This window comes from Trachypithecus francoisi, unplaced genomic scaffold (genome assembly GCF_009764315.1).
Source record: "Trachypithecus francoisi isolate TF-2019V2 unplaced genomic scaffold, Tfra_2.0 Lachesis_group8, whole genome shotgun sequence".
In the NCBI taxonomy this organism is placed as follows: Eukaryota; Metazoa; Chordata; class Mammalia; order Primates; family Cercopithecidae; genus Trachypithecus; species Trachypithecus francoisi.
In genome coordinates, this window is record NW_022681473.1 from 44,615,136 (window position 1) to 44,640,887 (window position 25,752).

The window sequence follows — 25,752 nt, forward strand, 5'->3', positions numbered from 1 at the left end:
TTTTTTTTTTTTTAAGAGAGTGTCTCACTCTGTCACTCAGGCTTGGGTGCAGTTGCATGATCATGGCTTACTGTAACCTCAAACTCCTGGGATCAAGAGAATTTTTTGGAATTGATAAAAAGCCTTAAGCCACAGACAAAAGTAATCCAATGAATCTCAAGACTAAATTTTTAAAAATCTTTAATACTTAAACAAATCAGAGGCAAAAAATCAACAAAGGCAAATTGTCTTCAATGGAATAACAATTGTTCTGATAGGTGACTTCTTAATAGCAACAATGAAAGCCATAGATAGTAGAATATCACCAATAAACCAGGTAAACCTTTTCTTAAACTGCCAAAGTAAAAATATTTTAGACTTGCAGGACATATGATCTCTGTTGCAACTATTCAACTGCTATTGCTGTGTGAAAGAGGCAATAGACAATATATAAACAAAAAGGCCCAGCCGTGTTCCAGCTTTACTTACAAAAACAGGTAGCTGGCCCATGGACTGAGGTTTACCAACTCCTGTACTACAGTATTACTGCCAATGAAGAATTCTGTATGTACAGAAAAATATCTCCCAGAATTATAGGCAAAATACATTTCAGACCAACAAACAACATTCTGTTTGGCTACTGACATAAATGTACAATGAAGGAAATACTAAAAAATTAGTTCAGGAAGAAAACTGGTCCTAGATGGTCAGGGAAAAAGGAAGAAATGAGAAAAGCAAATGGATATATGTAGTGAGTCAATATATAGATCAGTGTGTCAAATCTAACTCACATGAACCAGAGATCTTACCCATATAATAGAGGAAATCAGGAAGTCCAGACTAAGAGATTTGGGATATTAAAAGCAGCTACTTTAGTCCTTCCTTCCCTATATGAGCTACATGATCTCTGGCCCGGAGTAGAAAAGGTCTGCAAATGGGGTGGATGGGTTATCAATTCACACAGTAAGAAGCCTCGCTCTATGTGCCAGATTAATCCCTACTTCTTCTGAGTCTCCTGATTGCCTGTACCTTTGAAATTATTAATAAAGCTTAAAACTGGGCAATCTCTCTCGGTAATATTGGGTAATCAGGTTCATGTGTGTCTGACTTGAAACTATGTTAGCTCAGAATGGTGCTGTGTGCAGGACTCTCTTGCAGACCCATGAGTCACAAAGGCTAAAGAATTTCTTTAGCCAGAAAAAGGAATTAAAAAAAAAACTGGCAGAGGATTGAATCCTAGGATGTTTGCCTACCTAACCTTGGTAGGAAATGGCAAGATTTAGAGAACTAGCTAGTGGACTGATAGGGAATAGTATGCAGAGGGGAAGATAGTGAAAAATCCCATTCTCTGGCTGTTACTAGTTTCTAATAAATGTCAGTCCTTTCAAAGAGGAAATGGTGGCAAGAGAGTTTTTCCTTTCACTGAAAGACCTTCTTATGCTTTTACATCTACCTGGAAAGATGAAGCATTCACTAGGAAAGTAACGAACTTAAAACTATGAGTTGCCACAAAGACAATGCAAACAGCTAGAGGACAAGTTTTGGGGACTACTATGTTCTGAGAGTATTCAGTAAAAAAGAAAAGAAACTGTTTTACGGAGAAATACCAGAAAATCCTGGTGATTCACTAGTGGCATAAACTCTCAACATTTACTACTGGCATAAATTCTCAGAATTAACAAACAGGGAAACACATCACCTACTTCATATACTGCTGAGTAGAAGGGGTAACTGGATTGATGATTGATCCCCAAGTGGCTGTGAAGAGATTCTTCCAGGTGGTATGACAACCAATCTGCTACAGTGAGTAAAAGCAGGATTGCAGCATACCTACCCCAAGGGAGGTAACTGCCATACTCTCTTCCCCACATATAAAGCAAACAGTCCTTCTGAAGGAGGAGTAGGCATGCTAGGAGTACAACTGAACTTAGATTGGCTTTATAACAATAAAATTTAATGCTATGGACAGAGGTGACGATGTATGTAGAAATTAGCAACTTTCCATTCTCATATACTTTATGTAATCTTACAATTAGGAGGCCAAGAGAATATTCAGGAGGCACTATCTGATTGACTGGCTCAGTTAACAAGCATGAGGCCCACATAAAGTTTTTAACATAGAAAGGAAAAGGAAAATCAATGAGAGGAAAGAAAGGACAAGGGAAAAAAAAACCCAGCTCATTGAGAAGGACTCAATAATTTTTGAAAAACGATGTAAAAAAGAGAAATTAGATGAGGGTTCTACGAAGAAATTATTAACAACCTTTATAGAGGACAGGTCAAATCCTGGTGGTCATTAAGGGTTTTTAGAGACTTATTCTTTGCATAAGTGATTGCAGAAAGCAATAAAACAAAAAGACACCTGAGAAATATATGGAAAGGAGATAATGATCAAGGTCAGAAGGTGGTGGGGAGGAAGAAATTAAAACAGCTGACCCATGATTCACAGCCAACATTTATTGGGGGATGTTCATCCCCAGGGTGAATTTTCCATTTAAAGTGACTTAATGTCCTTGCATTGTCTGGGAGGAGGTTAAAAATATTAACAATAGGCCAGGCGTGGTAGCTCCTGCTTATAATACTAGCACCTTGAGAGGCCAAGATGGGAGGATTGCTTGAGCCCAGGAGTTCCAGACCAGCCTAGGCAACATAGGAAGAACTTGTCTCTACAAAAAATAAACAAATTAGGCAGGTATGGTGGCATGGGCCTGTGGTCCCAGCTACTTGAGAGGCAAGGTGGGAGGATCACTTGGGCCTGGGAGGTCAAGGCTGCAATAAGACATGATTTTGCCACTGCACCCCAGCCTGGATGACAAAGTAAGACCCTGTCTCAAACAAACAAAAATAATAATAAACTCTGATTAATTATGTATTCAGCATCTTGATACTTTTATCGTAATTTGTTTATAGCTTCTTTCTAATGTCTGTATTCATAAACATACACAAACATCATAAAAACAGTTTTGTTTCTTCATACCCTATTCTTATACTTTTCTTTTGATCATATTAGTGCATTGGCTAGGATCTCCTTTATGGTGTTGGATAGAAGAGGTGATGTGGATAGAAGAGGTGATGAAAGGTATCCATGTCCTATTCCTGAACTTAAAGAGAATGCTTTCACTGCTTCATCAAGATACTGGCTGTAGGTTTTGTTTTTATAGATACTCTGTAGCGGCAGTCCCCAATCTTTTTGGCACCAGGGACCAGTTTCATGGAAGACAATCTTTCCATGGACCTGCAGGTGGGAGATGGTTTTGGGATGAAACTGCCACCTCAGATCATCAGGTATTAGATTCTTGTAAGGAACGCACAACCTAGATCCCTCGCATATGCAGTTCACAACAGCATTAGCATTTGCACTCCGTGAAAATCTAACGACCCCGTTGATCTGACAGGAGGCGGTGCTCAGGCGATAATGTTCACTCACCCACTGCTCACCTCCTGCTGTGTGGCCTGGTTCCTAACAGGGCACTGACAGGTACTCGTCCACACCCTGTTCTTTATCATATTGGGACACTGCTTTCTAACTCTAGTTTGCTAACGGTTTTAAATACATAGATACACTGAATGGATAGTAAATTTTATCAGACTTTTATACTGCATCTCTTGAGACACACTCAATAGATTTTTCTGATTTTCTCATATTTAACCATTCCTAGAATAAACTTTACTTCCCAATTTATTGCTCAGTTTTCCTTTATTTTTGAGACACAGTCTTGCTCTGTCACCCAGGCTAGAGAGTACAGTGGCATGATCTCAGCTCACTGCAACCTCTGCTTCCAGGGTTCAAGTGATTCTCCTGCCTCAGCCTCCCAAGTAGCCGGGATTACAGGCATGTGCAACCATGCCGGGCTAACTTTTGTACTTTTAGTAGAGATAGGGTTTCGCCATGTTGCTCAGGCTGGTCTCGAACTCCTGGCCTAAAGTAATCCACCCACCTTGACCTCCCAAAGTGTTGGAATTATAGGCGTGAGCCACTGTGCCTGGCCCAGTTTTCCAATATTTTTATTAGGATTCTTGCATTTGCATTAATGAATGAGTGACTTGTGATTTTCGGTCCTACTGCCTTAGTGGAGTTTTAGTATAAAGGTTATACAGGCCTCATATAATGATGTTTGATTCTTGATAAAAATGATAATATAAGTACAAAGATTAATGAATGGGACCAGGACAACTGGGTCATCTAAATACAATACCAAGAAAAGGAACAAAACTGGACCACCACTTCATACCATATACAAAAATCAATGCCTAAGTATAAAAAGCACAATTATAAAGCATTTACAAGAATATATACCTCTATAACCTCAGTGAAGGTACAGATTCCTTACTCAACTCACAAACAGTGGCAACTATAAATAAGAACGTTGCCATATGAAAACTGAGAATTTCAATTCATCGAGAGATATTACAAAGAGAGTGAAAAGGCAAATATGAATGAGAGAAGACTTTCGCATTACATAAAACTTATCAACAGTTCAAACCCAAAATATATATATAGATTGCCTACAAATACACAAACAAGACACAACTCAAAAGAAACCTGAGCAAAAGGCATAAACAAATATTTCACAGAAAAAGGAAATCCAAATGGCTAACAATCACATGAAAAGGTGCTCACTTTCATTAGTAATCAAAGAAACAAAAATTAAAATTGCAATGAGATACTGCTACACAAATGACTGGAAACATTTTTTAAAGGTGGATAATACCAACCAGAACTGCTATATACTATATGTATAAGATAAACTGGTATAACTACTTTGGAAAATACTCTGGCAATATCTAGGAAATCTGAAGATATGTATACCCTAAGGACCACAGTTCTACTTGTAAGTATACACCCCCTAGATGTGTGCACCAAGGCACATGTAAAACCAGATCATCATAAAATTGTTCATAGTAGCCCATCTGATTGAGAAAGAGCAGTGGAGGTGGGTGGGATTCTGAATTGGTGGCAAAGTTCTCTTGGCCTGGGTAATGGTTACTATATGTTTAATTTCATTTGTTATTTATGGATACTTATGCATACTAAACATGTTTATTGATGTTTATTGATGTTTTATGTACTCATTTTACATGGTATATTTCATACAAAAAGTTTTAAAGAAATGCTTATGAGTTTTTTTTCAAAACAGTATTTAATAAAATTCTGATGAAATTGCTATAGTTGCTTGTTGCTTACCGAAATACTCATTAAAGCTTTACCAATGACAAACACTTCAAAGAAAACTGAAGGCAAGCTTCTTTTAAAAGAGAAAAATGTTCCCACTGCTTAAAAATATCTCCAGAATGGTTATGCTGAAACAAGATCTGTGTTCTGTAAGAGACCATCTGCTAGGCCTGTTTACTGTCTGCTACAAGTCATAATCCTATTTGCATCAGTAATTATTTGTTGTTCAAATATGACTATAATAAGAAAGATTACGATTTAAGGGAAAACACAGGAAAAAGGACAAAGCCTTACAATTCCCATTAGTTTTGTATTAAAACAGATATCATCGACACAGATAACCTTTCATAAGACTGTTAATCACCACCTGATTTTTTCCATTCGTGAAAAAAATATACAGATTTTACTTAGTTTTCTCAAGTGGCTACTCACTAAACCCTACTTCAGTATAAGCCAAATGAATCTTTATCTTTGGAAACACCTACTGAAAAACAAGCATGATTCTAATGTAAAGAAATACGACGAGGTAATAAAAAGGATATCTTTAAGTAATTCTCTTAAATAATCCAATAAAAATGAAATTATCAACTTTTTCTGAGGGGAAATTTTGTTAGAACACATACGTTCCTATCTTATTTCCTATCTTAAAAGTAGCAATTTAACTTTCACTTCATGATACAGGGACATCATCATGATTAATTATCTTGTACGAAGCATACAGAGATAAAAGACACAGTCCATGCACTTAAGGGTATGGTCTAAGAGAGACAGAATAGTAAACAGGATTGGGGACTATGGAAGCTCATATGATAAATCTTTATGTAAGTGACATCTGAGCTTAGCCAGGAAAGGACACAGTATATACAAAGATGTGTATGGGTATGGGTAGAGGAGGGTTGTGTGTGTGCACAACTGCCTTGTGTGTGTGTGCATGACAGAGAGACAGAGAAGCAAATTTAAAGAACTTTGAACAGTTTAGTATGACTAGAGCAACAAGAGATAGTATACAGTGACATAGTTGGGGGATATTTAGAGGTAATGCTAAGACTTATCTTTAAGTCTAGATTTTACTTAAAGATAATGAAGAGTCATTTCAGGATCTTTGGAACAAGAAATACAGGATTAAATTTTCAATCTACGTTTTCCCTACATGATTTAGGTAAAAGATATGGTCTATGTTCTTTTTTTTTTTTTTTGAGACGGAGGAGTCTCGCTCTGTCGCCCAGGCTGGAGTGCAGTGGCCGGATCTCAGCTCACTGCAAGCTCCGCCTTCCAGGTTTACACCATTCTCCTGCCTCAGCCTCCTGAGTAGCTGGAACTACAGGCGCCCGCCACCTCGCCCGGCTAGTTTTTTGTATTTTTCAGTAGAGACAGGGTTTCACTGGGTTAGCCAGGATGGTCTCGATCTCCTGACCTTGTGATCCGCCCGTCTCGGCCTCCCAAAGTGCTGGGATTACAGGCTTGAGCCACCCTGCCCGGCCAAGATATGGTCTATGTTCTAAGGAAGAAGATGGTCTAGTGGGGAGACAGACAAGCAAGCAACAGAAAGTACATATGAGTTCATAAAATGAACTAATCAAATGCATTTAAAGTTAGTGATAAAACACATGTAAAGTTCACCTAGAATATATGGATGATAGCTTAAGGGGGAGAAGAAGGGAATATCCTAATAGATACAAAAGATACAATATATACTATTTATTTACTTTCATTTCAATATATCATCGATGTATACATATTTATTTCTCTTTTGCTCCCTAAGCACAGTGAAATGACAATAATATAAAATGTAAGACATGGATAAATACATGGAGATTTTGGAAGGGAATACCAAAGAACCAAAGAATCTCATAATTTAGTTGAGAGAAAAAAGGGAATGAAATTATATTGGTAAATCTGTGAAGAAAGACCTAGTACTCAATGCACACATCAACGAGCATGATAGTGGACGTGGAGCCATTCTTCACAACACAAACCACTGGAGTCAAGAGGTATACAACGTGGGAGTGATAAAGGGACTAAAACATTACTGGGGTAACTGTAAACTGACCAGTCTCCACCTTTTCCCCTCAGAGATAAAACCTATACCAGTTACTTTTACTAAAATATCTAGTCCTTCATTCATAAATGTCAACAAAAAGCAAGAATTCTTAAACATATGAAGCTGGAGGCAGATTTACACACATCCCACAAGGAATGAACTACCAGGAAGGTATGGGACATAGACCTGGAACCATAACAAAGCTATTCTATGAGCTGCTCCCTCCCAAATGTATCATCTTTATTTACAAACGTGTAGCTGTGGAATTACTAACACTGAGGACATTTATTGTTTGAAATTAGCAATAACTCAGTTCTAATAAAGTGAAAAAAGATAAAAATAGTCATCTGGAATCTATCGGAAACAATGGGGTTGCAGGCTTTGGTGATAATGATTTACCTGGCTTTGAATATATAATGTCCTGAATCTTAAAAACTGATTAATTCATTCATTCATTGAATAAGTACTTACACTGAATGCCTAGGATGTGCTGGGTCCCCTTCCTGGTAATTGAGACACATCAATGAATGAAAAAAAGAAAAATTTCTGCCGCACCACGGGGAGCTGATATTTCGGTAAAGTTTACATTTCTATGGATTTCATCTTTGTGACCTAAGGCTTTTGAGAGTGGCAAGAAATATACCAAAATGTTGATAGTGGTCTCTGATAGTAGAATCACATGTAATTTATCCTCTTTCATCTTCCCAATACAAAAATATTTTTCCCCCCACTTTCTTCCTTTTTATTTAAAGTAGAGGAGAATCAAGTGAGGAAATCAGTCTGGCTGCACTACAGAGAACAGACGAGAGTGGTGGGAGGCAAATACAAACAACTGGTCCAGTTAAGTGCAGATGCATTAATTCAGGTGAGAGATGTAAGAATGTAAAGTAATGCATGAGAAACATCATGGATAGACGAGAGACACATTTGAGAAACATTAAGGATACTCAACAGGACTCTGTCTCCAACAGGTATGTTGAGTAAAGGGGAAGAAAATGTCATGTATGAAGGCCAGGTTTATAACTTGGAAAAAATGAGTGAATGTAGCAGATCTGTTTTGTTTTACTCAGTTCTTGCTTGGATCTCTATAGCCATGGCAAAGATTCTTGATCAAACTCTAAGAACAAGAATGTCTAGATCACTCATATGATTGCAGAATAATGATGATACTCCATTTACCTGAAGCAGTAGGTTTAGATGAAGCAAGCTGACGACATGTTTAAAGTAAACATAAAGATTCATCACGCACACTGGTTACCTGGTTTGGGTATATACCATGGCTGGTCACATGGTGGAAATATGCCTACTTGACCCACTAGCTTTAAGAACTACAGTCTCTAAGACTCAAGCAAATTTCCCTAGGTAGAGACATCTCACTTGTGCCTCTGAGGTATGAAGTTGGGGAGTAAATCTCTTGTGTAACTCTTGTATAAAAAGAGAGAGATACCTTGGAAGTCTGCCCGTGACCTCTTTGCCTGTGGGTATCTTTTTCCTGCTGTTTCTGCCCTATACCCTTTTCTGTAATCTTAGCTGTGAGTACAGCTTTATACTGAATTGTGTGAGTTCTTCCAGTAAATCACTGAACTAGTGGGTGGTCATGGAATGTACCCCATAAAGACAGAACCACTGGGGTGAATCAGAAATTAAGGGGGCTTCGGGGTATACTAGGAAAGGAAATAAATTTAATTTCCCTGTAAGGTGTCTTGATCACCTTCATGACCTTCACCAGAGCTCTATGGCTTTTGAAGAACAAATTTTTTAAAAAACTATTTTAGCCTCATCAGTGGTTCAAATTTCTCTTTAGCTTTAATTCACATTTCTGTTATTTCTATTAAATTTAGAAACAAAATATGAAGTAGCATCCCTTATTTCAAGAATTTTTGCTGGTGTATTTTGTAATCCCTTTCCAAAATACACACACACACACAGAGACACACACACACACACCCCACCACCACCACCATCTTTAAAATCATTACCTTAAGATACTTTACTTCTACTCAAAAACCTTAACTAAGCATCTATTATGTGTATCAGACACTTTGTTAGGTGTTAGGGATAAAAAGATGAGGATAAATCTCCTGTCCTCATGTCTAGAGAAGGACACCTACATAAACATGACAATAAATCAAAATATTCTCTAGACTTTCCTTAATGTTTCCTTTCTAACAGTATTCTAGATACAGGCAATATAAAAGATTGCACCTTTAATGTCATACTGAGATTGAGTGTACTGCATTGTGGCCATATGATGGATCAACCTTCTAAAAACTCTTCTGCAGTAACATCTGAAAGTCTGAATAATGAGCTATTCCCTAGCTGTGTCAATGAGAAACCAAAGGCAGCCAAGACAATGGTAAAAATATTAAACAGAAAATACCTGTGCTTCCCGAGGGTAATAAACACAGTATACAATTGTCTGGCAACTGAATAGCTTTGCTATCCTTAGGTAAGTTTATGTTGCTGAAATGATCTTTCACTGCAGAGTCCAAAGTATGATAGCAAGAATAAGAAACAATTTCTCATTCTCTTCCACATCTCACTTTAAGACCTATTTGCCCTTACTAACATAACATCTCAGAAAATCTATATTATTTTATTCACGTCTGCAACCTCAGAAGAGCCAGCCTAATCCTTAAAGCCTAATACACTGTCAGTTTACAATAATAACCAAAATGTATCCTATTCTAAACTCATTTCTTTAGAAATGCTAGATCACCTTTTTAAATAAAAAGGAGATAAAAATTGTTAGTAGATTTATTATTTTTTTGGTAAAGACAGTTCTTGCTATCTTGCCCAGGTTGGTCTTGAACTCCTGGTCTCAAGGGATCCTCCTACCTCAGCCTACCAAAGTGCTGGGATTACAAGTGTTTAAGCCACCATGCCTAGCCAAAAATTATTTTAAACATAATCCAAGGATTGTTAAGTTGCATGTGTTTGAAAGAATAAAAGACTGTATATTTTAAAAATATCTATCTTTTAGAATTTAAAGTGCCTTTTATAGATGTAGGCTTGTGGAGTTTAACAGAAGATACTCTGCTGTATATAGACTTCTGACAGAGAAAAGGGCCTCAGAAGGGATAAGGACAACTTAGAGCCTGCTAACCAGAAGAGCTGTTTTCACTGACTGATGTTACAGAAAGCTCCAATAAGCAAGAATAGACAAGTATCAGAGAAGTTGAGAACAGAGTTCAAGAGAGGTAAGTGAGTACAGAGTATGACTAAAGTTTGACGTTTTATGGTATAAGAGAACAGAGATTGTGAAATAGAAAGAAGACAAAAAAGTGAGTCACATTTTGACAAGATAGCTGCAATAAATGTCCTAAATGAAACATAACCACCCAAACATAAAATATTATTTGAGACATTGATGCCAAGCCAAGCATATGACCACTACTAATAATTAACATGATTATCATTACTGCTAACATTTAGTAAGCAGTTACAGGGCCAGCCATTTTGCAAAGCACCATAATGGATACAATTCCTATAACCATCTTATGAGACTCTATCAACCTCATTTTATTTTATTTTATTTTTTTTTTTTTTGAGACGGAGTCTTGCTCTGTCGCCCGGGCTAGAGTGCAGAGGCCGGATCTCAGCTCACTGCAAGCTCCGCCTCCCAGGTTTACGCCATTCTCCTGCTTCAGCCTCCGGAGTAGCTGGGACTACAGGCGCCCACCAACTCGCCCGGCTAGTTTTTTTGTATTTTTAGTAGAGATGGGGTTTCACCGTGTTAGCCAGGATGGTCTCGATCTCCTGACCTCGTGATCCGCCCGTCTCGGCCTCCCAAAGTGCTAGGATTACAGGCTTGACAACCTGATTTTATAAATGAAGAAATCAGAGCTTAAAGGGGTTGTGTAATTTGCCCATTATTATAAAGCTAATTAGTGAAAGAAAAATTAGAACTCAAGTCATGTCTGGATGCTGAGATGAGCATGCTATGTGGTATCCTCAACTGGTTAGAACAATGAGTCAGTAAACTGTGGGGATATTAACAATAACTTTCATACCTATTCTTTTAGAAGTACATTCACAGAGGAATAGAAGGTATTTCACTCCAAATTTTAAAATTTCAAAAGGAAGACAAAGGAGACGCATATGAACACTATAAAAATAACTACCTTTTCACAATATAAAAAAGGCAAAGAACATTTCTGAAGAAACAGTACAATGTTGGTTTATCCAAAACAAAAAGGCCTGCTTTTCAAACTATCTATAGGTTTTTAAGTAAAGCAAACTACTGAATATAACCAATACATACCTTGTAAGTAGTTCAATGGAGATAAGGAATTGCAAACTGGCTATGAGGATGAGCTATGGAGTCAGGTTGCCTGGGAACTAATTCTGACCCCACTATAGAGACACAGTCTCACTATGTTGCCCAGGCTATAGTGTGCTGGGTATTCACAGGTGCAATCCTAGCACACTAGTAGCTGCAAACTCATAATCTCAAGTGATTCTCCTGACTCAGGCACATGCCACCATGCCCAGCCTCTTAATCTCTATAATAGGTATAATAATCTACATCAAAAGAGATTCAGTTATACCTGCACCAAAGGAGAGTCAATAGAAAAAACTAAATTAATGTTAGTAATTTTATTATTAAATTGGGGTATCTAAAGATTGAGTGCTAAGTCATTTTCAATAAATGTTCTCATGCACTAACACTCAAATGTATTAGGACACATTTACTGATATAATGTATAAGTTTTACTTCAAAATACTCTAACAAAAACAAAAACAAAACAAAAAGGTGGGAGGGAAATGGATAAAAAAAGATGGTAAAAAAATTGATAAATGTAGACACAGGTGACAGGCACACAGGAATTCATATCATTCTCTCTACTGTCGTGTACAGCTGAAATTTTCAAAAATCCTGTTAAGAAATTCTCAGGAATAACTCTGATACTTCAAAGCAAAGGCGGGGGGGTGGTTCAGACTACATAACTGTTCAACAGTTTTGTGAAGAGATTTTAAAAAATTCATATTTTTGCAAAATGTATCTGGTGAACAAATGCTTGCCTCTGCTCTGATGACCATGACTCTGGTAATGACTGGCAAAAATAATGTCTATAATGAATCTTAAACATGGCCATCTAGCATGAGGTAAGACAAAGGTTTACACAAATATCACTGGATCTTGATAATAACAACTACAGCCTTTGATAGTTTCCATCTGAAAAGAAAACTAGGAATTGAATGACAAGGTATTCAACAAGCAACTAGAGTACAATCCTGGTCATTAGTACTAAAAGCCGTGAGATAGTAAGCCTGCTTCTTTAGTACTTTAAATACATCTACTTGTTCAATTTCCACACTGTACAAAGGGGGAACATATGCAGGAGCTTTATAGATAATTAGAGAAAAAAAAAGTCTTATGTGGATACCATTTGTTTTGTTAAAAATCCATTACCACAAAGTCACAATACATGGCTGTTCCCTCTGAATCAACTGTGAACCTGTTGTATAATAAAACTTTTCCTCACTAAGCTTCTAGGTATATGCTCTCATGTGCAATGTTTTAAAATTATTTTTAAAAATGTGATTATTTTTTGCAAAAGCTTATTTATAGTAAATATGTGCTCTATGCAAAATGTTCACTTAGCTAAATTGGTACTTTAATTGAATATAAATTTAAGGTTTAGTCATTTTATTACACTCTCCATGCTTGGTAGTAATCTTGGTCACAAATGCTACTTCTCTGACTGCTAACATTACAGCAAGAAAATAATTATTTGCAGTAGTGAAACTGATTTTGATTTCTTCATTGCACTTTTTATCTATGCTTCCTTCCTATAACTACATCTGACACTCAAGCAAAGATTTTAGATACACTTTGGAACTAGCAGGAAATCTTACAAAAATGACACTTTACAAGATTGAGAGGATAAACACTGGTAAGCATAAAATATTTGACACAGCAAAGAACAGTTTGACATATTCGCTTCCTACTTCACTACATTAAAATTAGTGTTCGAAATTCAAAAATTTGGTTGACGAAATGATCAAACTCTGTCCAAAAATACACACAGAAAAGACTGAAGACAAGTACTTTGACTCAATGATTAGACAGAGGATCCTTATCCAAATAAGTCACATATCTCTACCTATTCCATCCTGAGAAACTGACAGAGCTCAAATTTTGGGTCTTAAGTATCTTGAACCCTAGTAATTTTAATGAAAAGCTATTACGCTAGATTGCTGGGTTTTAATCTCATTATTATCATATAAAAATCTTGTTAAAATACTTTTAGTTATGTGCTTACTTAGCTGAGTTAACTTTAAGTTAAATATCAAAAACATGTTTGTATCGAATCCTGTAAGTATTGCTAAAGAGACATTCTGTTAGCTCTGGCTTTATAGGTGAAAGACCTAAAGATGAGATGGGAGGAGCAATTTATTATTGTCTTTGAGTACATGGAAAAGCACTCCTTTGTGACTGCAGATGTCACTTGCTGAATCAGGGACATATTTTTTTCACATTTCTGCTTTTGCCCACTGATGTTGAAGACGCTATCTTAACAGAAAAAATACTAATAAATGCATATTGACACCCATCCTTTGATTAAAAGTAAGTTGGTAGCTTTCTCGGAGACTTTAAAAACAAAGACTTAATCCCAAACCATTCTGGGCTCTGCACTGGTGACAAATATACTTTAGAAGGTCTTCTAACTAATAAAACTATTTAGGATTATGTGGACAGAAAAAAAGTTATTCTTAAATCTGGATAGAATTACTGTGAATATCTTTCGATAATATTTTAAAATAGTTTCAAGGTTTTTAATACTGGTATTAAATTAAAAGATTTACACAGACTAGTTTACCATTTATTTTGAAAAATCATAAAACATAATTTTTTTTAAGCAATTGTTTTTGCTGGGAGCTCATCAATATATCAGAAACACACTTAATTCCACTGTCTTGTTCCTCCAAAACTGTAACTCTAGATCAAAATATATCATGAAGTGTTTAGACAACTGCAAAGAAAAAAGGACTGAAAATTAATTTCCCTCTAGCAATAATTTGTCAGAAAACATTTTCCTCATTATTGTAAGTAATTGAATGTTAAATGTATATATCAGAAACATTTTAAATATTTTACTAAGAAGCTTGGACACCGTATACCCTAGCACTAAATATTAATATTATAAACGATGAATTTTAGGTATAATCATTTATAAACATGTTTCCACAAAGACAATGGGAATCAGGACTTCTGTAAAATAAAATGAAACAGTGTATTATAATTCCTTTCCATTTCTTTCATAGAGTTAAGAAATTAAAAGGAGAGCACATCTAGTCCCATGCTATAGGAAAAAAAAACTAATTCATAAATATACTTGAAATTCTAATAGAAATAGCTGTCATAAGACTAGAAATTCTAGTACAAATAGCTCATCATAATTTTACTATCAACAATAAAATTTTGAGAATTCTTCTAAAACAATCTCTTCTTTGGGACAGTGTTTCTCATATTTGTTTGGATGGCAATGAATAAGCAATTGAGGGTACTTTCTATGGAACCCCCAAAATGATCATGTTGTACTTAATGGTATCATAAGAACTAGAAAAGGCTTGACTAGGTATCTATCGATATATAAGTATGTGCAATTCTATAATTGCAATTGCAACATATATGTGTGTGTGTGTGTGTATATATATATATTCCAATACAAAAATCACAACCACAAACCATTATCTACGAAAAACCTAACAAGTTCAGGGCAATTTTTCCATTAACACTGATTTGGTATTTGTTAATAATAACCATAGCTAATGCTCCAAATATTTAACATGTGGTGGGCAATAGGCCAAACTGATTTATATGTATATCTTACTTATAACTTATGCATCTCAAAATATTTACTATGTGCTGGGCAACAGGCCAAACTGATTTATATATACGTATTACTTATAACGTATGCATCTTACTTACAACCTCAAACGAAACTTTTAAGTTTCGTTTGACAGTGAAACAACTGAGATTTCTAACACGTTAGATGTACTTTAACTCAAGTTCCAAGTACCGGTTAAATGGTAGAGTGAGGACTCCATCCCAAGCTTGATTCAAACTTGTTCTTCTAACCATAACACTATCCTTCTAGTTACAAAATAAAATCTAAACAACTTTAAATATTTTATATAATCATATTTAAATTTTTTAACTAATCAGAAAAGATCAACATTAATCAAATCTTTAAAAATTTTTTTGGAGAAAGTGTCTTGCTCTGTTACCCAAGTTGAAGTGCAGTGGCACGATCATGGCTCGCTGCAGCCTCCACCTCCCCAGGTCAATCAATCCTCCTGTCTCAGTCTCCCAAGTAGGTGGGATTACAGGCATGCACCACCATGCCTGGCTAATTTTAAAACATATTTTATAGAGGACAGAGTGAACTCCTGGGCTCAAGCAATCCTTTCACCTCAGCCTCCCAAAGTGCTGGGATTACAGACATGAGCCACCATGCCTGGCTAACATTAATCAATCTTAAGAGTGGAACAGCAGTGTAAGTTGAAGAATCACTTAAAAGTTGCTATGAGAAGCCTCCTATTGGTTACGTATTCTGGAAATGACTCCTAAGTTCCAAATGTAAGGTGCTTTTGTTAAGCACATAGGGAAAGAAATTCAGTTGTGTCAGCTGGATTTCAAATAAAGGCCTTCTTACTAGGTCATAAGCCAACTGTAAAATCAACCCAGCTAAATACTCAAAAGACAGAGAGTTTTAGAGAATGAAAGTTTTAGGGGGTAATAAACTAAATCCACTCTGCCTTGTTTTTAGCAACTTTGGAATTTACTTAATTTGAAGGAGGTACATGGACTAGTGTTGTCACAAAAGAAAAAGACAAATAACTCTTAGTCTTTAGTATAATTGATATTTTCTAAAGAAAATACTACTAACATATAATAAATATATTAGTAAGTAGGGAGTCCTGTCAGTATTACCCTAAGTATCAAGTTTTTAATTTTACATTATTATAATTAGCATATTTATAGCCATAGTCAGAAAGCCAGAGAACTATATAAAAATAATCCTCATCAATGTGAACTGTGAAAAGATTATTCAGCAGCATAGCTCAAATGTGTCTAGCTCAATTCAACTTAAAATCTTATTATTCTGGAGTGAATTTTTACTGAAAGACAAATGTCATTAGTCTGCCTTAGATAGCTACTAAAGACAAGAAAATCTGTTAAATAATCATTAAATTTTAAAATAAACTTAAACGAAGGCTTAAAATATATGTACCTTATAATATCCATTGCCTGGTAAAGTATTTCGGATTGATCAACTCCAAGAACCTTCTTCGCCCCAGCTTTAGCAGCAAACATAGAGAGAATTCCAGTTCCACACCCAACATCCAAAACTACCTGGGGTAATTCAAAAAAAAAAGAGATGTTACCAAAAAGGTCTCTATGTTAAATTCTATTCATATATTACGATCTTTCTGGCTAGGAAAAGATCACAATATAAACTTTAAACTGGCTAGGTGCGGTGGCTCACGCCTGTCATCCCAGCACTTTGGGAGGCCGAGGCGGGCAGATCACCTCAGGTCAGGAGTTTGAGACCAGCCTGATCAACATGGAGAAACCCTGTCTCTACTAAAAATACAAAATTAGCTGGGCATGGTGGCGCATGCCTGTAATCCCAGCTACTCGGAAGGCTGAGGCAGGAGAATCTCTCGAACCTGGGAGGTGGAGGTTGCGGTGAGCCAAGATCACGCCATTGCACTCCAGCCTGGGCAACAAGAGAGAAACTCCATCTCAAAAAAAAAAAAAAAAAAAAATTAAACTAAGCAAATACGCTAATTTCTATTTGGGAAAACTGAAGATATCATTACTATGAGTTGTTTTAAATTAATAACAGTATAGTTGGTTATAGTCTATTGTAATCAGACCCAACAATGCTTAATTTAAGAGATTTTATATAAAAAAAACTACAGATTTAAGAGAGAATTATTGTTTTTAATTTCCCTATTGTACGTATATTCTATTTTAGGCTCAGTAATTCTACATTTTAACAGAAATAAATTTCTTCAAGTTTGAGTGGCAGTAATTAATTTAAGCAGGATGGCTTGACCCAATACAATTTGAAAAGGGTTATAAAGTAATCAAGGATACGGAATATCACTACATCCTTCCCACTCCCAAAATCAAATATTCAGCCCATTTTAACAAGAAAGTGCAATGAAAACAAGTTAGCTGTCAAAATTCAGTAACTTGAGAGTTTAAGTTGCAAACTGAATTCTTGGTGAAAGAAAAGTATTTATTAGAACCAAAAGTTTTAAGATGCTATTGGGGGTAAGTGGGGAGCAATTATTTAAATCAAGAATTTAATATGGTTTTCCCTGGAATATAATGAAGCCTGCTTAGTTCATAGTAAAAACAAAAACAAGTCACCAAGGAAACACATTTAGCAAAATCCTTCTAGGTACACTACTCTGTGAAATTACTGAAAACTAGTGCTTTAAATCTTTCACTATCAATGGCCTAAAAAATCATATATATTTGTCCCAAAACAGGAAATTATTTCAGTGCCCTCATACTGTAAGTATTCACTAAGCATTACTATATACCAGGAATTGATTTCAGTGATGGAGGTACAGCAACAAACAAGACCAAATCCCTGTCTTAATGGCACATACAATCTTGTGAGAGAGACAAAGAATATAAAATAAGGTCAAGTAGTAAGAAAAATCAAGTAGAGTAGAGGTTAGAGCAGGGGAGAGAAGATATACTCTTTTACCATTCTAGTTAGGTCTGAGAATACCTCTCTGATACATGTGAGCAAAGAACTGAATAAAGGAGGGTGTCATGCAAAGATCTAGGAGAAGAGCATTTTAGTCAGGAGGATATTAAATGCAAGACACAACATTCCAGGCAAAGCCAAGATGGCCAGTGTGGCTGAACTGGGTTCAGAAAGAGGTCACTTGGAGGTGAAGGCAGGGGTCAGATCACAGAGTGCCTCGGATTTTCCTCTGAGTAATGAGAAACTATGCTAAGAAAAGTAAAACTAGAATTAAGAATCGATGATACTGTACACCAATTTTTTTTCTCACTAGGCAATAGAATTATGGTTTAACTATCAGGTATATTTCCTATGCTTTAAAAAAAATTTATGCATATTACAATTCAATACATGTTTTTCCTTCTTTTACACAAATGATAGCATATTATACCCACTGTGTTACATATTTTTTTTTTAACAATATAATTTAGAGATCTCTCCATATCAGTTTCTAGAGCTCCTTTCTTTTATGTAGCTGTACAGGATTCCACACTATGGCTGTATCAAAATCCAGTTCTCTGATGAACATTTTAGGTGTTCCCAAAATCTTACTAGGGCAATAAATGCTGAAAATAACCTTATATCGAAGCCCATTCCCATGAATTAGTAAATCTAAAGAATATATTCCTAGAAGTGAAAACACTGTGTCAAAGAGTACATATTTGTAATTCTGCTAGACATAACCAAATTGATCTCACAGGGCAATCCTGCTAATGAAGACTCCAAAGAGCAATGTATTAGTACCAATTTCCTCACAGGTGAGACTAGCCTATGGGACACATAATCAAACTTTTGGATGTCTACCCATCTGGCAATCACAAAATAATGATATGTTGATCTAGTTTTAATATGCATTTCTCTTAGGAGATTTAGCATCATTCCATGTATTGTAGAGCCGTCTGTAATTTTATGTGAACTACTGATTTACATCCTCTCTCCATTTTTCCCACTCAGTTGCTAGTCCTTTTCTTATCAATCTGTCTTAGCAGATAAGAGTTCTTTGTAAATTAAGATTAGCCCTCTGTAATATGACATGCTATGTTTTCTCACAGCATGTATTTTTGTCTTTTGATTCTACTTACAGTGATTTTTGCCACACAGGAATTCTTAACCTACAATTAAACTTATTAATCTTTTCTATAATATCTCCAGGACTTTCATCATAATTAGATAAGCCTTCCCCAGTCTTCCCATTTCATTGCATTTCATCTTTACCCATTTCCTTCTAGTACATTCACAGTTTCATTAACACAGTTTGTTTTTAAACCATGGTACACACTATGAGGCATGGTTCCAATGTTTTGTTCAAATGGTTGGCCACTTGTCACAATATCAGTTATTAAACAAGGTTTCCCCCACTGACTTGGTATGTGACCTTTAACAGTCATTTAAATATTTGTGTATATTTGCATTTAGAAGTGAATTTTAAATCTGTTCTGTTAATCTATATATTCATGTGCCAGGAATTATTTTAGTTACTGAAGCTTTATAAAATGATTTAATATCAAGTAAGTCTGGTCCACACTCACTGCAAATATTTTTCCACAATGTTTCTGGAAAACTTTTTATATTTATTTTTCCATATAAACAAGATAATTGGTTTGTCTAGGTTTAAAAGTGTTAGAATTTTTATGAGAACTGAGCTAAAATTTAGGGAAAACAATTTTGAGTTTTCCTATTTAAGAACCTGGTATGACTTTCAATTTGTTTAAATTGTCTGTTAGGTACTTTAGCTGTTCTTTTAAAAATCTTTTTTTATCTAAGTCCTGCATATATTTCTAGTTGTTTACTTCTGTGCATTTTATCTTCTGTGTTCCTATTATAAGTGGAGTTTTCCTTCCATTATATCTTTAGTTTTTTTATTTTTGAGACAGAGTCTCGCTCTGTTGCCCAGGCTGGAGTGCAGTGGCACAATCTCAGCTCAATGTAACCTCCACCTCGCGGGTTTAAGTGATTCTCCTGCCTCAGCCTCCCAAGTAGCTGGGATTACAGGCGTCCTCCACCACATCTGGCTAATTTTTATATTTTTAGTAGAAACGGGGTTTCACCATGTTGGCCAGGCTGGTCTCAAACTCCTGGCCTCAAGTGATCCACCCACCTTGGCCTCCCAAAGTGCTGGGATTACAGGCGGGAGCCACCATGACCGGCTGTTTCCATTATATATTGAAAATATAATTTATTAGTATTGACTCCAGAAGAGAGATAATCTAAACAGTCTGATATCCACTGAAGAAATAAAGTTGTTGAAAGGTCACTACTTTGTGCTTCCTATCCTACATCCAGATGGCTTCAGTGGGAATTTGACTGTTCTTGAACACATGGCCTGTCTGGGTGAGTATACATTTTAACATAATTACTTTCATAAACATTAAGAATTTTATTTTAACATGCAATCGATACATATCACTGCAAACAAAAAGAATTTTTTTAAAAGTTCCAAATAAAATGTATTAACCAAAATAGCAAGAAAACAGTATACTATATAGTATATATGTATCTAGTACAGTTACAGTACCTCAACTTGAAATATTGTATGGCAAAAATGAAAATATATACAATAGAACCATGTGTAATAAGTTTCCGGAAACTCTCATTAAAATAAAACATCTACAAAACTAAAAAATCAAACATAAAAGATTAGTGTGGAATTTAGAAGTTTGTTAAAAGTGCTTTGGTGACAGTGTCTGGGAAGATCAATGCTTCCTTGCTGTGTACCAAAGACAAGCTGGCAGCACAACTGGTGACACCATACATGGTATATACTCTATATGACCTAGAGGGTCCAGTGCTAAAAAATTACCTTATAATTATACTCACATATATATACAAATATTTTTAATAGTTTATATGAAGCAGTTTCTAATATAAAAACTGAAACAACTTATGGACATTCTTACATTGGATATATGAACCATTAAAAGAATATTAATGAAAAGATGCTCAAAATCACTAATCATTAGAAAAATGCAAATCAAAACAAATATCACCTCACACCAACGAGGACAGCTATTATCAAAAAACTAGAAAACAATAAGTACTGCTAAGGATATGGAGAAATTGGAACCCTTGTGCACTGCTGGTGGGAATACAAAATGGTACACCCACTGTGAAAAACAGCACGGTGCTTCCTCAAGGAATTAAAAATGGAATTACTATGTGACCCAGGAACTTCATTTCTGGGTATATACCCAAAATAATTAAAAGCAGGGCTTCTAAGAGATATCTGTATACCTATGTTAATAGCAGCAATATTCACAATAGCTTTAATATAGAAGTAACCCAAATATCTGGACAGATGAATGAATGAATAAGCAAAATGTACATACATACAATGGATTATTGAGCCTTAAAAACGAAAAAAATTCTGACATTTGCTACAACAAGGTCAAACCTTGAGGACATTATGCTAAGTGCAATAAGCCGGTTACAAAAGGAAATACAGTCAGCCCTTTGTATCCCTGGATTCCCCAACCAGGGAGTCAAGCAACTGCTAATCGAAAACATTCTGGAAAAAAAAAAATTGCATCTGTACTGAACATGAAGTCTTCTTCCTCTTGTCATTGTTCCCTAAACAATACAGTATAACAACTATTTATATAGCACTTACATTGTATTAGGTATTGCAAGTAATCTGGAGACGATTTAAAGTATACAGGAAGATGTGCATGGGTTATATGCAAACACTACACCATTTTATATCAGGTAAATGAGCATTTGTGGATGCTGGTATTAAGAGTGTCCTGGAACCAACCCCTCACAGATACTGAGGGAACGACTGCACTGTAAGATTCCACATATATGATGTATATGAGTAGTCAAAATCATAGAGACAGAAAGTAGAATAGCGACTGCCAAGGGCTGGGAAGAAGGGAGAATGGGGAATTAACGGTTTAATGAGAATAGTTTCAGTTTTACAAGATGAAGAGTTCTGGAGATGGAAGTGGTGATGGCTGCATGACATTATAAATGTATTTAATACCACTGATCTATACACTTAAGGATAGCTAAGATGGCAAATTTCATATCATGTTTATTTTACCAAAAGAAAAAACACGGGGGTAAAAAGATAATAAGGAATTTCTCCAAGAAAAGCTGCTGAGTGAAGAAAGTATAGAAGGATATGTTTAGTATACTCCAATTAGAGTATGTGTTTTTTTGTAAGACTATCCATATACACATTCAGATGCAATGTATATACAAATGCATATATGCGTATGTGTATGAAATCCTTATTTAATCCTCATTCTACAAATGACAAATGTGAGCTTCAGAGTGGCAAAGAAACAGGTTAAAGGTCACAGAGCTGGTAAATTGTAGGGTCTGCATTCAAACACAGGTTAACCTGCTTCTAAAGTCTGTATTTTTAATTGTATGTTAGTTATTTATTACACTAGCTTAGAATTAGGTGATCAGGCAGATAAGCTAAAATTTGATAGAATCAAAGAGGTAGAAATAAAATGAACATTATTTTATAAAATGATGAGGAAATTTGATTCACTTTTTTTCTTAAAAAACTGAATGAATTGTAACTGTAGATAACAACCAGAAGCATAAAGAAGGCACCTAACTGGGAATTTCTTCAATAAACTACAAACAGAAATTAATTATGAGTGGGTGACAACACGATTAAATACCACCCAAAGTTAAATTAATCTGAGAAACCATATGGCCTCCACAGGAGCTTTGTGAATTGGAACAATATTAAGAAAAGAAGGAAGAAAAGGAGGCTGGGAAGGGATGGAGAGAGAAGGGAAGGAAAAAAATTTTAATAACAATATTTAATATCTTGATGATTAATCTTATGATTACTAATACTTGAGCCTTTTCAGTATTTACTTACCTATTATAAGACAACTCCATTCAGAAGCATACTGAAGGAACATTCTAATTTACTCTCTCAACAAGCTCCTCTGGTATTCCTATCATCAAGTATTAAGAGAAGATGGCTCAAAGAAAGACGATGATGCTTTCACCGTAACAAAACCCACAGAATTTACCAGAAGGAATTTTTACAATCACCTTACAGGTTATGCCCAAAGAGATTCACCACTTGCCCAAAATTATATAACTGGTTCCAGACTAGCCAGGATTAGTGATTCTCATGTTTACATATTAAGGAAAAAATAAAATAAAAATCTGGGCATAATCTAACTAGAAATATAAAGCAACGTCGTTAACAGTAACATAATCTGCTTCATTGGAAACAAAGTGGTTTTTAGACAAACATTAAATAAACTTTCCAGCACTTGTTTTGCAAATACAAAAACTATGAAGGGCCAGGTGTGGTGGCTCACGCCTGTAATCCCAGCACTTTGGGAGGCTGAGGCAGGCGGATCACAAGGTCAAGAGATCAAGACCATCCTAACCAACATGGTGAAACCCCATCTCTATTAAAAATACAAAAATTAGCTGGAAGTGGTGTCACGTGCCTGTAGTCCCAGCTACTGGGGAGGCTGACGCAGGAGAATCGCTTGAACCCGGGAGGCAGAGGTTGCAGTGAGCCAAAATCGCACCACTGCACTCCAGCCTGGGTGACAGAGTAAGAATCCGTCTCAAAAAAAAAAAAAAAAAAAAACCTATGAAAAGTCTCCACTATAGTAACATACAAAAAACTTAAATATAAAAAACTGATCAACCATAATTTTTAAATGAAATCATTTATTTGTCTCTGGTGGGAATCAGCACAAACAATTATAACTTTTCATGAGGTGCAATGCTTTGTCCAAAAAGATCAGAGCACCATATAAATTCTGTCCAATTCAGCCAACTCACAAGTGAAACACTGCTCTTAAAAAAGAGGTATGGAAAATGAAAAGTTAATCCAGATTATATTCCAAACAAAAATCAGGAAAAAGGATTTTTAAAACATAAAGGTTGTTACTGCTGCCATATCATGTAAAGCTCATGAAATAATCTTAGAGAGATGAAAGCCGAATTATAAGAACCTGATACATTATCAACATACATGTTCTCAAAGTAAAAAGAGTGGGAAAAAATTCCCAAGGAAAGGTATGTAAACGGCAAAGATCATAATATTCCTGATTAAATTAGGGGATTAATTTCCCATCAGGAAGAACAAACAGAAAATCTGAACTTTTAAGTAACCATCCCAATGTAGAAAGGGAGGAAAAGGCAGAGTGGAAAAGAGAGAGGGAAAATAGAGTAAAGAAAAAATGAAAAAACAAAATGTGCAAGGAAGAAAAGCCAAAAAACACAAATTTCAAACACACAGGGACATGCACACGCAGAGTATAAGATCATTTTTTAAATAACTTAAGCCAATATTAAAACTAATTGTAAAATACAAAGTATCTCTTAATGGGGTAAAGTATTAAAAGAAAGCATATAAAATAAATACTACATTACAATAGTGAACCCTAATTCTTAATGTTCTTAAACTCATTAATTTTCCATTACTGAACACAAACTAGAGTAATAATTAAAAGTGTGCTATGACATGGGGCTTATCTGATACATTTAAAATTCATAGGAATAACTATAAACAAAAAATATGGTTTAAGCAAAATTATCTGAATAAGCAAAATTTAACTAAGCTATGTCATTATAACTAAGCTATGTCATTATAATTAATAACTTTCAATTTTTAAAAAGAGCATATTGAATGACAGCAGCAATCAGCATTTCTGTTATCAGTACTCTGCACCACAGAGCAGAGCAGCATCATAAAAGTCTTCCGTGAAATAAAGACAGAAGGTGTTAAATCAATTGCTATCACAATGATGACCCACGAGAGGATTTCTACTGCCCAAGAACAACATGAAATGTATAATTCTATAACCTACGCTACTTACCTTGTCTTTGAAGATATGTGGATTCTGGTATATGAAATCTCGGTAGCTTTCTGTTCGTATTTTGTCCTAGGGTGGAGAGACGAAAAAGCTGTGTTTATAGGACAGTCTAAAGAAATAAATTTTTTAAGGGTGATATTTGCCATTTTATCACACATTGCTAGTTTCCACAGCAGCTTTTATACCTGGGATGCCAAGCTTTTTTTTTTTTTCTAAGAAAACAAAAAAGAATAGAAATAGCAACAACACACAAAGAAAATATTTTACGAAGACTGAAACTCAAATAAGATCCAAGTTCTTAAAAATGTGTACATTTTTCTCTTTACGTGCATTATCACCATAAGACTTAGAGTGATAACTGAAGCTAATAAAAGATGAATATGTTTTCTCCTTTCCACAGGGCCTGGAGACTACAGCCTGATTCTCTGCACTACAGCTATATTAAAATAAGGGAGAAGCCAAGTGCAGTGGCTCATGCCTGGAATACTCACTTGAAGCTAGGAGTCTGAGACCAGGCTGGGCAACAAAGTAAGACCCTGTCTCCAAAAAAAATAGAAATAAAAGTAAGGGGCTGGGTTCGGAGGCTCACACCTGTAATCCCAGCACTTTGGGAGGCTGAGGCGGGCAGATCACCTGAGGCCGGGAGTTTGAGACCAGTCTGACCAACATGGAGTAACCCTGTCTCTACCAAAAATACAAAATTAGCCAGGTGTGGTGGCACACTCCTGTAATCCCAGCTACTGAGGAGGCTGAGGCAGGAGAATCGCTTGAACCGGGAGGCAGAGGTTGCGGTGAGCTGAGATCGCACCATTGCACTCCAGCCTGGGCCACAAGAGCAAAAATTCCATCTCAAAAACAAAAACAAAAGAAGAAAGGAGATAAAAATAAATAAATGCAAACGTTGCAGCTACATACGAAAAATTACACTAAACTGGACACGTTTTTCAAAGAAAGTCATTGATCAGC

General features: G+C 35.7%; 1 protein-coding gene across 4 annotated transcripts in view; it reads right to left on the bottom strand.

The window, feature by feature from the left end:
- Positions 1 to 25,752, bottom strand: part of PRMT3 (protein arginine methyltransferase 3) — a 131,991-nt gene that overhangs the window by 92,093 nt on the left and 14,146 nt on the right. For 3 of the 4 annotated variants that reach the window (XM_033203909.1, XM_033203911.1, XM_033203912.1), the window contains 2 exons: positions 24,790 to 24,855; positions 16,439 to 16,560 (listed from right to left, as the gene is read on the bottom strand). In XM_033203909.1, coding sequence (XP_033059800.1) covers positions 16,439 to 16,560; positions 24,790 to 24,855 — 188 coding nt within the window. The remainder of the gene's footprint in view (positions 1 to 16,438; positions 16,561 to 24,789; positions 24,856 to 25,752) is intronic. The other variant, XM_033203913.1, reaches the window with a different exon arrangement.